The sequence below is a fragment of the Meriones unguiculatus genome, chromosome 3 (genome assembly GCF_030254825.1).
Source record: "Meriones unguiculatus strain TT.TT164.6M chromosome 3, Bangor_MerUng_6.1, whole genome shotgun sequence".
NCBI lineage: Eukaryota > Metazoa > Chordata > Mammalia > Rodentia > Muridae > Meriones > Meriones unguiculatus.
In genome coordinates this window covers 4,533,172-4,547,015 of record NC_083351.1, presented here as the reverse complement: position 1 = coordinate 4,547,015, position 13,844 = coordinate 4,533,172, and the positions used below count along the sequence as shown (strand labels likewise).

Here is a 13,844-nt window from a genome sequence, read left to right as displayed (position 1 = left end):
CCAAGGTGTCGTTTTCAAGAGGCCTTTTCCTGACTGTCTCAGGCTGGAGACAACTGGGCATGAGACAGATAAAGCATATGCCATGCAGACCCAGAAAGAAAGAAAAGGAAGATACTCCAGCCTCCCTGCCTACAGCCTTAGTGTTCACGAGGGGCTGGGAAGATGTCTCAGTGGGTAAAGCATTAGCCATGCAAGCATGAAGACTGGGGTTCAAACTCCTAGAACCCAAACCAAAGCCAAACGTAGCAGCACGCACCTGCTGTAAGTACGGTGAGACTGAGGTGGGGACAGGAGGATCCCCATGAACTCTCTGGCCAGCAGCTCTGACATACTCATTGGAGTGAGAGAGATATTTTTACCCAGTGAGCAACCAACTACCCCTACCTCAACAAAGGCTGAAGGTGAGGAGCTCTACACGTGCTCTGCGCATGCCCACAATCCCACACATGAACACATCCCCCCTAACATACACACACATCACAGAGCGTGTCAGGCCACAGGTATTGGCATGAGGACACAGCATGGCTTGGACTTAAGTCCTCAAGGGTTCCTGGCAAGTCCTGACAATCCTACACACACACTACACACACACACACACACACACACACACACACACACACACAACTCTTGCCAGCTCTCTCCATACTTCAATTTACTCTTTCTAGAAAGTCCTATCACACTCCAAAAGGGGAGTGAGCAATGACCCTCGTGACCTGCATCCAGCCCTCAGTGCATCCCTGTAAATAAAGTTGTGTGGAATCTCGGCCCCACCCATTCCTGGGCACCATCTGTGGCTGCTTACACAGATAGCAGAGTTGACCTGTGTGCAGACTAACTGGTCACAGACCCCAAAGCGTCCAGGGCTGGGAAGGCGCCTCAGTTTGTGTAACGTTGCCACGTAAGTGTGAGGACCGGGGCTTGGTCTCCAGCACCCACGTGAAAAGCTGTGGTTGTGGTCCTAATACCCAAGGGAAGGCAGAGGGCAGACAGGAAGCTTTGGGGCTCACCACTCAGATAACTCAGTCTCAAAGACTAAGGTAGCTAGGGATTAAGGCAGACACCTGACACTGACCCCTGGTCTCCGCGCACAAGCACACATGTATGTGCACACACCAGTGAGCATGTATGCATGCCTACACCACACTTGAAACAAGGCAAAATTTTAAAAGAATCTCATTTTGGACCTTTACAAGAAAACTTACGTCAACTCAAGATTCGTTCAAACAAGATTTAGTGAGGCACCACATGTATAAAAGTGTCAAGCCGAGAGCTAGGCTGGTGTGCACGACGCATGGGGCTCCTCCGCAGAGAGGCGAAGGACACAGGACGGGCTCTGTCCCCAGAAGGCTACGTCAGTGCCAGCTGGCGTCTTCTGCTCCTGAGAAGTGGCACGCTTCTCCTCACTGCCCAGGGCCACTGAGCGATGGCAGCCTCAACCACATCATCGGAGAATTTAGTCAGAGGTTTTTTTAAAGGTGCCGGCAGTCAAGTAATGAACTGTCACACCGGCTTGTGAAATTTTCCTTTTGACTTTTTCCTTGAGACAGAACAGAACTCATTCAAAAAAAAATTTTTTTTAGACTGGCTTACTTTTTATTCTATACATATGAGTGTTTTGCCTTCTTGCATCCTGCCTGGGCATGGTACCAACTGAGGAGACAAGAGGCCCTGGACCCCTTGGAGTCAAAGTTACTGATGGCTGTGAACACATGGACATGGAGAACCAAGCCTGAGTGAGCCCTTTGCCAGAGAAGCCAGTGTGCTTAGCTGCTAAGCCATCACCAGAGCTTGGAACTAGACACCCAGGCAGGACCTTGCCAGCAGCAAGAGAAAGCACTTAAAGGTGATTTGCATATAAAAAGGGGTATGGGAGTCACATGGGGGACCCATGAGCCAAGGTCACTTGGGGCAGAGACAAAGGCTGTGAGTCTTCTAGGGTGACATGGTCCTTGTGGTCTACACAACACCTGTGAGTGGCCGGGTAGGACCCAAAGTCAACTCTGTGGTTTCTGCGCTGTCCCCAGGGTTAGCCGGAGTGAGAGCTCTGGGTACACCTGGAGGAGACGACCTTTCCCCATGACTGGACCCGCCGCCATGAAATGGAAATGGAAGGCTAACATCCAGGGGAAAACCATCAAGGCACACAAAAGCTCTCTGAAGAAGCCGTGTACTTCCTACCTACCACTTAGGCTTGGTTTCCAGGGAAACAGATGAGGTGCGATCAATAGTTAAAAGCATGCAACCACCCAGACAGAACATGGAGACCGTCCAGTGCCACCCAAGCAACCTCTGCCTTGGCAACAAGAGGAATGGGCACCCCTTGTCGGTTCAGCAGCAGCCCTTCCTTCTCCCCACTGCCACAGGGCACGGCAGAGCCCTACTCCTCCTCCACTCCCCACAGCCATGACTAAGAGCCTGTGGCCTGAACTGTGCAACCCTTCCATCGTCCCTCTCCATCTCAATAGCACTGGTGGTGGCTCCCCTGCAGCAGATCAGACACTCAGGCCCACAGGGCGTGGGGCTCCCCACGGGGACATATCCCGAAGGGTGGGGACAACTCTGCCAGGCAATTCTAGGAATGGAAAGACACAGGTCCCTTTGCCGTTCAGTCAAGTGAAGGCCAGAGGTATTCTCTACCTGAAAAGCAGCCGCATCTCCATCTGACTGCTCACCAAGAGACAAGAATGTGTCACTCTCCATGCATGCCCAGTTCTGTATGGGGCCACGGCGGGCGGTTACCAGCACTTGGGTAGACCTCATCCTGAGCTCTCTGCTGCGGTTCAGGCCGAAGAGAGCCCTTGGTGAGTCTGATAGTGGGATTCAGGGGTTTATGTGGTTGCCATTGAATCTGCTAAACTTTCCACTCATGACCTCATGCACTAATGTGAGAAGACATTTAAGAGCCATTAGGATAAAAATTAAGCGTAACTTCAGCAGCTCAAGTTGGTGGTCTGCTGAGCGGCCTCCACCAGAGAGTGTCCAGCTCACTAGGGCTCAAATCGTATTTACAGAAGGACATTTTATATATCACCATTCAGCAGAAACAAGAATCACAGTTCTATCCACAAGCTGTTGTCCAGCCCCGCTGAGAAAGCACTGGGCTCCATGACAGAGGCTGTACCTCAGTTCCCAAAGACCCATATTGGGAAGTGAGTGGCTTGTTAGAGATAGCAGAGGGTGCTGGCCCTCATGTCCTCCGTGACACCCAAACCCCAAGCAGACCAGGTCCTGTCTGCAAAGACACAAAGGAAACTGGTTGCGGCAGAAGAGTGACCAGGTAAACAACAGGAGCCAATGCAATGTGAGTTCAGAAAGACAGCAGGCACTGTTTTATCATAAATTTAGTCCATGAAATATGTGAGCAGTACTTGGACTAAAATGGTATTTATTGCTTATCTTAATTGGGCGTCGTGTGTGTGTGTGTGTGTGTGTGTGTGTGTGTGTGTGTGTTGGAGATGTGTTCTCCCAGGTAAAAGCACGTGGAGGGCTGAGTTTGGCACCAGGTGCTTCTTTCCACTCCTTTCCATCTCGATTTTGAGATGCTGTCTCAGCTAGACTGGCTGACCACTGAGCTTCAGGACCCTGCCCCTCTGCCTGTCCCACCTCCCAGCACAGGGATACAGACGAATGCTGCTTCCAGCTTTTGCGTGTGTTCTGAGGCCCCAAACTCAGGTCCTCACAAGAACACAGCAGGCGTTTCACCCTCTGAGCCACCTCATCACCCCAGTTCCTTAACTGTGGATCCTGTAGTCTGTCCCTTTCCTCTTCTTTCTTTTCCTTCCTCTCCTCTTCTCTCCTTTCTCGCTATCGTCTCCTTGCTCCTCCCTCGACCCAGCTCCAAGTTTCAGCTATGCAAGCAATGGAGATTAACCAGGGTAAATGAAGCCCAGGCAAGGCGGTGAGCACAAAGGTTTCAGACACACAGCAGCTCTCACTCCCGGACCCTAGCGGGGAAGAGTAAGCTCCCTGGGCACGCTAAAGCCTGGATCATAAGCTGCCCGAGAAAGAACAGGTTAAGAGAACTTGGTGCTCTTTCAGAAGACCAGAGTTTGGCTTCCAGCACCCATGTCTAGCACCCCACAGCTGCCCATAACTTCAGCTCTAGGGGGATCTATTGCCTTGGTCTCCAAGGGCACTGCACTCACACGCATAAACCCACATACAGATTTCCACGCATGTATACAATGGGAAATAATAAAAATTAATTTTGCAAATAAAATGAGCAGTTTGGTTTTTGCTATACAACCATGAATACTCGAGTCCAGATCTTCAGGGCCCACATAAAAAAACAGGCATGGTGACACACATCTGTAACTCCAAGCTCTGGACAGCAGAAACAGGGGGCTTGTAGCGGCTTGCTGGCCATGTCAAAATGTCGGCCTTGTTTCTGCGCGTCACCAAGTGTGGCGTGCTCATTTTCCTCCACACCCAACACACTGAAGTCACCCAGTGTCTAGACACCAGACAGATGCTTTACAGCATAAAATGCCCAACTGTCTATGTGCTAGACACACTGATACATGAAACAGAGCCCTCCCCTAAGAACGGCCCGGGCGACGTCCTAGGGCAACAGGAGAAGGGCATACATCCCTGTTCAGGGCTGGACCCTGGAAGACTCAAAAGTCACATGGCCAGGACATGGGGAGAAACACGATCTGCACGAGGGATGCTGCCAGCACACGGTGAGTCTAAGGGAAATAACAGGGACCAAACAACCCTTTACTGACAGCAGAAACTGTGTGTCTGTCAAATTTACAGGGTGGCAGCATGCGGGCTGCTGGTCCCTCAGCAGGTCTGTGGTTCCCTTGTCTCATTACCCTGTTTCCTCTTTCTGTTCACTGCTGTTTCCCAAACTTGAGTTGGGAACCAGACCTGTTTGAGGCTGGCTATTGCAAGCATTTCCCATCATCTGCAGGCAAGATACCTATTTATCTTATGGCTGGGAACAGAGCTGAAGTGATCTGGCTCTGCCACGAGGCAGTTATTTCATGCCCTGTTAATTCCTAATGCAGTAACTACAATATCGTTTCTACTTTCAAAAGAGGTACGTTTTTTTTTTTAATATGTGGCCTAAGTGCTCAAATAAAGAACATCATTCTAATGAGGACGAGTCCCCAAATGTAACCTCATTACAGCCACTGCTGCGCCAACGCTGGCCTTCTGGCTTTGAGGCAGTTAGTGGAGAAGTGAGAGACGCTAGGTTCCTTCCAGGCAGCAAAAACAGATCAGCAAAATGTTCACATCCGAAAATGACAGTCAGAGGAAATGGACTGTCGTTTCCACCCGGGGATGGTCCAGGCCGGGGACCTCCTTTCATCACAGAACGGTGGGTTCTGTAGGAAGCACACCAGCAGCCTCAGAACAAGATCCATTCAGTGACCCCCAAAGGGCAGACTGTCTTCAGCATGGACAGAGCAGAGCAGAGGGCCCGTTGTAGGATGCTGTTCTCCGAGCACAACCATTACCGTCCTCATCACAGCAGCTGGGAGTAATCAGGCCTTTGGAAATCTCTCTCAGGAGGAGGGAACAGGGAGGGTCCCAACGCCCTCACCTTAGAGCTCAGGGCTGCCACCTCTGCCCCATCCATAGGCAATTCTGCCCTGAGGACTTAAGGCCTCATGGACTTGGAGGTATAGACTGTGGGAGGCTAACTGAAGGCGGGCGCTGCAGCTGTGCTGCTCTGGGGAAGCACCATCCATGACTTCCTGGTGGTGCTGCTGCTTTGGGGGTGACCTGAACTCATGACACACCCCCCCCCTTGCTCTGCCAGTAAGCCCGACAAACGCTTTGGTTTCCTTGAGTTGGGCGCTGGTAGAACTGAACTTCTGTCTGTCCCTGATCCTCCATCTGGGGAGGGAGAGCAGCTGTTAAAGCTTCCCGGTGAAAAGGTTCCTGCAGTGGTCCAAGCACCCAGGAAGCAAGTGGCCGGTTTGGCCAGAGCTGGGAAAAACACCGACATGTGACATGCCACCAATCCGGCCACTTGCTGGGGACAGTTTCCCAGGCTGTCTCTCAGCAGACTATCATCGCCCTTATATTTCCCAGCCTTTATCTGTCCCATGCTTATAGCTCCCAACACTCAACTTGCATCTATGCTGCTGCCTAAAATTAAGTCTACCTTCAACACGGGGCCTTGGAATTCTCCCAGTACACACCAAAACCCTACTGAAGGTTTTCTCATGAGACTAGGGGTCACGACCCTTCTTTATACTCCTGCATCCCTCAGCACCTGTCTCAATGTTAGCGGGTGTCGGGGACCCAGGGAACGGCTGAAGGATGGACCATGCATGCTGAATAATCCGGGCTGAGCTGACCTGGAAACCGAAGATCACGGTCAGTTCCAGGAACAACAGTTAAGCTTAAAGCCAAGAATGCTCAGGCTTCAGGCCCAGCTCTGGGGTTTCAGAACCCTTTCTCCGAAGGCCCGGCCTCTCCACCCATGGAACAGGTGTGAGAATATGCGTTCTGCACGAGTGCTTTTAGGAGAACCAGGCAGAGCCAGTATGCCTGGTTCATAGCTGTGTAAAGTCCTGATCTGTCCACGCGCTGAGAAAACAGAGCCTGTCTTCCGAGGACCCAGCAGCAGAGGAATGGGGAAATGGAGAGTTAAGAGCTGGTGTGGCTGCGAGGGATGCCGGGAGTCTGAGGAGTGGGGTGATTACACATTAAGCAGCCTGTCAGCATGGGGGGGGGGACATAAACGTGGGAAGGAATCTTCCAGAAAGGCTCTCTGACTGGTATCACCCAATGAATGAGAACGTGATTGTGGGGATTGTTAAGGCGTGGACAGCCTCACGCTCCTCCCCCAGGCAATCCCAGATGGGCAGACAGGTGTCAGCTTGGCTGCAAGACCCACTTCAGACCTCCTGAGGTCTCATCTGTGATGCGCTGACATCTCGGCCCCCTTCCCTCTCTGCCACCGGCTTCCATCATCCTTGGAAGCTTTATTGAGCAGGCTTCGCCTTGGCGCCCAGACAAGACAGCTGATTGCGAACTAACAGCTAGCCAGCTTCAAAAGCTGCTGCCCGCACTCAGTGCCCAGCTGAGGAAATCAATGTGTGGAGGGCCCAGCCCCTGAGAACAAAAGGAGCCAGAACTGAGCTTTCCTTCAGCTTGCTGGAAGTGTTCCTGGCCTCGGGGAAGGCTTATAGCAAGTGATATGTTAAATGATAGACCCAGATGTCTTTATCATGCCCTTGAATGGAGGAAACCCGCTGGGAGAGTAGAGAATTCGCAACTCTAAAGCCTTGGCTGTCCGTGCAGCAGGAGGGTGCCTGGAGGGGACTGGGGCTGGAGGGGGGACGCAGGTGTTAGTCACAGGCCCTGGTGAGTCCACAGAGAGGAAGCAGACTCCAGAAAGTGCAGCCTAGCACACCTCACCACTGCAGCTGGCCAAGAGAGCCCACTGGGCTTCCCAGCCCTGCTCCAGATCACGGCTGATATAGAAACACACTGATGAGGTGTAGGGGCTGCAATTGCCAAAAAGTCCTTCTTCTGGCCTATTTACGTTTCCGTAACTGTGGAAAGGCAATTACGTCAACAAGAAGGAGCCCATTCCCGTGAATAAGAGAGAAAACCTTAGATTCACATTGCACAGGGTACCATCTTCTGAAGGCCTGTGTGCCAGAGGGTGTGGGGGAAGTGGTCCTCTCCAGGCCTGGTAAGCAAGTAGGCCTGGTAGAACCATCACTCAAGAGCAATCTGCCACTGTCTAGCAAAACAAAAAGCAGTTCCTGGTCCAGACTGTCTATGTGCTCAAGAAGACCTGTGTAGGTACTTATCGAAGCAGGAGTTATAATCCCAAAAGTCTGGAAGGCTTCTAAAAGTCAAGGGACCGGCTTCGGCACTTATACAGAGCAGTGTGGCAGAGCCCCTTAGAAAGCAAAATAACAGATTCCTCTTAGCGGGTGATATTAAATGATAAACTGTAAAACAACATGTCAATTATTCACAATGGTCCCCAACTTCAAAGAATCCATTTTACACACACCCCCTTCTGGTTCCTGAAGCCTACTCTGGGCTCCTGGGGACACTTAGCCTAACTGCTCAGCCGTCCACACATCTCTGCACGTGTTTATGTGCAAACACGGTCACCTTCCTGCTCTGCCTATGAGTCCACGGGCAGTGAACACACAACCCTCTTCTGTAGACACATGCAGGCTAGTATTTGTCACTTGGTTAACCGGGACAATATCCCAAGTGCGATGGGCCAGACCAGCCACCAAAAAGTATAGCTGTAAGTGGCCTCCCTCTCCAAAAGCCAGAAACAAAGGCAGTGTCATTGCCAAGGCATTGTCACGGCGGCCTCTCGGTCTCACCACCCACAGGGCTACTCATGGCCAGCAGGTCACAGAAGGCCCCCTCTGCTCTGCATGTGTCCCCTCCTCCAGGTGCAAGGGACCAGGCTGAAGTCTGCAAGGCTGAGCACCACAAATAACTCCCAACATAAATATGGCCTAAAAATAGCCATAAATCATTCTCACTCCATCCGGTGACAATTCTAATTTATAACAAGAGGGAAGAAAATGAACACTCTGGCTTTTTTTTTCCCTAGGCTTCCAAGCTACTGCTGAGGACGAATTCCACCCCGCTGTTACTTACAACCAGGAGTTCCTGATTTACGTATTACTAAAGATGAAATATACCAGGGGCCTCCAGGCACGGGGCTGCTTGCTGAGGTTTAGTGAACTCCGGCAGGCTCTCCAGGTCCCTGCATAAGCAGCTTCCTTTCTCTTGGTCTCCACCCAAGCTTTGTCTCTCTCTCTTCCCATTCTTGCATTGTGGGGAGATAAGAGCCCTCCCCTCCAGAGAGGAAAGCCCACCTCTCTGGGCTCCCTGAGAGAGACTAATGCGTATGTACTGGCAGGACCCTGGTCGCCATCCTGGAGATGGTTCTTTCCAGCGGCATGTTCGGGTAATCTGCACATTAATGTTCCATGCAGTCAATTAAAGCACACTGCACACGAGGAGAGGGAACTGGAATTTCTCATACTGAGGCTTTTCTTATTCATCACCATAAAACAATTCTTATTGGTATATTAAAAAAAAAGCACATACACATAAAATGAAAGTTATCTCTCTCCACGGGGTAATATAATAAAAGCCATTTGATGCTATTTTTGGCAGTCATAAAAGAACATAATTAATACAAAAAAAAAATTCATTGTGACAAAGTGTGTCACAAAAACCGTCAGTGCCCAAGGGCAATCCTCAGAACTCAAGAGGGCTTATGACAGTCCATGGTCCTCGCTATCCACTGAGACATGCCAGACGTGAGATGTGACTGTATCGAGGATGCCTGTCTTCGGCCTCTCTGAAAGGCCAGCTGGATCCTGGGAGGCTTCTGAGCTCTTGCCCAGGGTGGCCCTAGCCACATCCCTTTGGGGTGGCATGTAAGACCCTTGGTGCAACTAGTAAGGAGTGTGGAAGAGCAGGTACGCGATAATTCGCAGGTTGTATGGGATGGACACCCGGATGGGGCCCTCTGAAGCGAAGGGACCTCCCTAAGGCTGCCCACGAGTCAGAGCCAGATAGCAAGGTTGCATCCAGGAAACCCAACACTGAGTTTGCTCAACATCCTGAGCCATTTCTGCTGATCCCTCTCCACTCCAGCACTGTGGGAACCTCACTCACCCAGAGAACCCATCTCATTATCTTTAACCTCTGCTGAAGTTGAATCATCTCGGGGAGATGGAACATGGTCAGAACAGGGAGCTCAGCCTTGAAGGGCATCACCAGCTGGCCAGAGCACCTTGCGAGGGTACTTCCTCATGCTGACACCTGTCTCCCTAACACCTACATCTCTGCACACCCCAATGCACCCAGAAACACATCCACGGCAAACACAGAAGAGGACCCTGCAGGCACCTGGCCAATCCCCATCCACACAGTCCCTTGGTAGAGCGCTTTGGCCATGGTCAGTTCCAAAGGAAACGGGAGAGAAACTCTGGGGTAAGAGAGCAGAAGCCAACACAAACAGCAGGGACCTGGCAAACAAAATTTCTTTTGACAGTGGTGACTGGCATGAGATTGTTTGCAAGCAATTCCAAATTCTCCGTGGTGGCCCAGAAATGACATTTGGGGGGTAGGAGAGCCCGTTCTGCCTGTTACCTCAACTCCTTGGACTTTCAGCTTCATGTGGTCCTCTCTGGTCGTTTTCCCATCTTTCCTCTTCTTCCAACAGTACCCGTCTTTCCTATACTTCACTTTCTTCCTGTTGTAGAGTATCATGGAGCCATTCTGCGGTCTGCAAACAACAAACAGTTAAGTTACTGTGAGAACTGAGCAGAAGGGGAATTTATGAAGAAAGATGCCACCGACCAGTAAAAGTCTCTACAGAAAAGCAATATTCCACATTTGCCGGGACATAATTTTTCACCTTTTATTGCAGCTCCCTGGATTAACCGTGGTTTATGGCCAGCCAAAATTTGCTTGTGGATTTGGTACCTAATGAATTAAATGTGTCAATGATAGGCTTAAAAAACAACCCCTTAGTAATTTCCACAAACTAATCAGGATATATGGTGTGGGGGCCCTGAGCTCTGCAGCAAAAAGTAAGCAAAACGGGGGAGGGGGCAAAAGAGCCGGGGGCTGTTGTGGCAGCCTGCAATATCTTATCTCTTGTAGAAGGATTTTCTACACATCTTTTAATCCATCACCCAGCATCAGGGAATAAATAAGTCTAATGCAGACGCTAGATGACTACGTTAAGAGCAGACCAATGGAATCTCTCGGTGCTGAGGCCAACTACTCTTGATTCATTGCTTGCGTTTAGATCACTGCGGGATGCATAGCAGCAGCGTGGCCCTCCTTCTCTGGCAAGCAAAGCACCTGACTGCTCCCCATCTGGGCTTCGGCTCCCAGAGGTCCTAGATAACACTCTCGTCTATTCTGCCCATGCCATGGCAGCTTAGGAACATGGCAGCAAACTTTGAAGATACCAAGAATAGGATGGATAGTCCTGTGATGTTTAAAATGGACAAGCAGGGCTTAGGACATGGCTCAGTCAATAAAGTGCTTTCCATATAATATGTTTGGGTTCCTAGTCCTGTGCAGCAAACTGGATATAGGGCCGTATCCCAGGACGTCAGAGGTAGAGTCAGGAAGAGCAGGTGTTCATGGTCATTCCTGGCTACACAGTGCCAGCCTGGGACATATAAGACCCTTTGTCAAAACAAAGCAAAACAAAAGGCAGTGAAAGTACCAAACAAACAGAACCTTAAGTTTTCCAGAGAAGAGGCATGCCTCGACCACAGAAAGCAGGATTGGTGTGTGTGCTGTGTGTGTGTGCGGGAAGCTGCCATGGTCATATATTTTGGGTAGGAGTCAAGAAAGAAAGAAAGAAAGAAAGAAAGAACTAAGGCCTCCAACAGCTGACAGCAGGTGCTGCGGGAAGCCATTCCCAGAATAAAGTTGCAGCAGGTGCAGCTGTGGGCAGATCCAGCCCTGCGGCCAGCACGCTCACCCAGGGGCCGGCTGTGTGCCACCTGCACCTGACCGCTGTGCACCGAAAGGTTTGCCGATGGAGTGAATGTGCTGGAGCCAGTGGCACTCCATCCTGCCCTGAGCCAACCTTCATCTGCTACACAGCAGTAGGCGTTAGAGAGGCTTTGGACCAACCTGGGCTTGTCTGCTTCTCCCCTCCAGTAGAGGTGGGGAAGAGAAGCACGCCAACCCATCCTCCCACCACATGAGGAGAGCCTCCCACCTCTAGCTTTGCTTTTTCTGTTGAATGACAGGCCATTTCACCATGGGGACCAAACACTGGCTATTGATGGCTTCATCTCCCATTGTCTAGAGGGTGAAAAGAAAAGCCAACTCTCCAGGGTGACTGCGGCTGACTGTGGTTCCCACCAGCCCTACTGCCTCACGGCAGCCACAGGAAGACTGAGGAGCAATTCCATGGGAAATTACAGACTCTCAGTGGTGCCTCCCTACACTTCATTGTTCCCTGATCAGGGAGCAATTGGTTTGTCACTGTTGGTTTCCTCCTTCAGCCCACACCAACTAAAACAATCACAGGAAACGGCTCCACACGCTTGTCATAGGCTCACCCAATGAGGTCTATCAGTGCCTTCATGTCTGCACTGCAAACCCCCACAGACTGTCTCCATCTCTCCATGGGAGGGGGCTACCTGAGAGGGGAGGGCTGTGGTGGTCTCCATCAGCCACAATGGCTCTAGCGACTTGCACTGCATCCTTAAACCATTGTGAGTCCTCCCAGTCTGTCGAATACCCAGCCAAAGGTCCCCAAACCCAAGATCCCACCCTTGAGGCCACTGCCTCAGTGGAGGAAAATGCCAAGGAGTATGATGAGGCAAGCAAATGGACTCTGCGTCCTCTCACAGGATGAGTGAGAACATGCCTGGGCGCAAGGCAGGGACACCCCTGGTCAAAAAGAGAAGACCTCAGATAAACCACCTTTTCTAGGGACCAAGAAATGACCTGTGACTTGTTCCACCCCTGTCATTGTTAAGGATCCTTAGCATTGTATCTACATTATAAATAGTTCCCAGAAAAGAGACTCCCTCGAACTCTGTCAGGTACAGTTTTTGTAACTCACCTTTTGTCGACCTCCTTTCAAAATTCTGAGGGTGGCTCTGTTATTTGTCACTTTAGCAGGACACCATCCCCAATGGAGATTCAGTGCTCAACTAAAACGACCCCAATGAATGGAATCCTCACCCCAATTCACAGTAAGAAGGGACGGAGCTGCGTGCAGCCCTCCAGCCTGATTCTACTTAAGTCTGCCCGTGCTCTGTGTGACATGGAGGCGTCACTGCATTCCAGACCCTGTCATCAATAAAGAGGAAAATAGCCCACTACAGAAAGCCACGTGCCTTACGGGATAGTGTCTGAGAGGTTGTGCTGCCATCTTGACGCAAAGACAGAAAATCTGAGCCTATGAGAAGGTGTCCCAAGAAGGAGGGAGGATCAAGGAGGTGGGACCAGGCCACAGGAGCTGACATGGAAGGGCCTCCATTTGCTACCTTCTGGCAGAGCAGGTCCGAGCAGAGCAGGGACGCAGGAACAGAGATGCAGATGGAGGACACAGACTGTGTGGACGGAGCCAGCAACCTAACAATGTCCAGCCTTCTATGTCCTTGTCGTTCCCATATACCTGCTGCTGGCAGAGAAGATCATGTCTACATGCCCCTAGCATCTACATCCGTTCTCATCTGCACACCAGCTCTGCGAGGGGGCACTGCCAGCAGCCCCAGATAGCCAGCCTTTAATGCTGCGGTGTCTGGCGAGTCTGTGGCTGACAGAAGCCAAGGCTTCCAGCAGAGCAGAGACTAAATCCTGGTCTGCTCTCCTGGCTGGGATAACTAACTAAAGTCCTGAAGCACCCGCTGGGGGCCAGGAGGGCCGAGGCCAGACTTTCTGTCTTGTAGCCGAACAAACGCTGAACTGTCCTGTTCTTCTGTAGTGTCTGGGTGTGACTCCAGAGCTATTCCAGGTTCCTTTCCTAAGACTGAGGGTGCCTGAGGGTGGCCGAGGTATATATTCTGTACCTGAGGAAACTCTGGGGCTATCCCTGACTTGCCCTCCCACAGCTATGGTAACTGCGGTCTCCAAGGTTTTTCCTGCTGTTACTGAAGTAACTCTGGGTTTGCCCCAGGCTTCCTTTCCAATGACTGGGAAACTCTGGAGCTGCCCGGGCTCCACCCCCCAAGCTGAGGTAACTGGCTGCTCTCCCCTCCAGGGCTGACACAGTGGAGGTCTGCTGAGAAGCAAGCCCTTATTTATATTTATCCTTTGCCTCCTTCACCCCCACACTCTCCTACTGCTGCTTCCTGGGCTCTGCTGTGGCATGATCTAGACTCTAATCTTCCTCTCAGGAT

The 13,844-nt window shown here is 51.2% G+C and overlaps 1 protein-coding gene across 18 annotated transcripts in view; it reads right to left on the bottom strand.

Moving 5' to 3' along the window:
* Camta1 (calmodulin binding transcription activator 1) overlaps positions 1 to 13,844 on the bottom strand; it is a 792,350-nt gene that overhangs the window by 374,640 nt on the left and 403,866 nt on the right. For all 18 annotated transcript variants that reach the window (XR_009590436.1, XR_009590434.1, XR_009590435.1 and 15 more), the window contains one exon: positions 10,111 to 10,246. Coding sequence is in view for 15 of the 18 variants with exons in the window: in XM_060379005.1 (XP_060234988.1) it covers positions 10,111 to 10,246 (136 nt within the window). In the remaining 3 variants the exon portion in view is untranslated. The remainder of the gene's footprint in view (positions 1 to 10,110; positions 10,247 to 13,844) is intronic.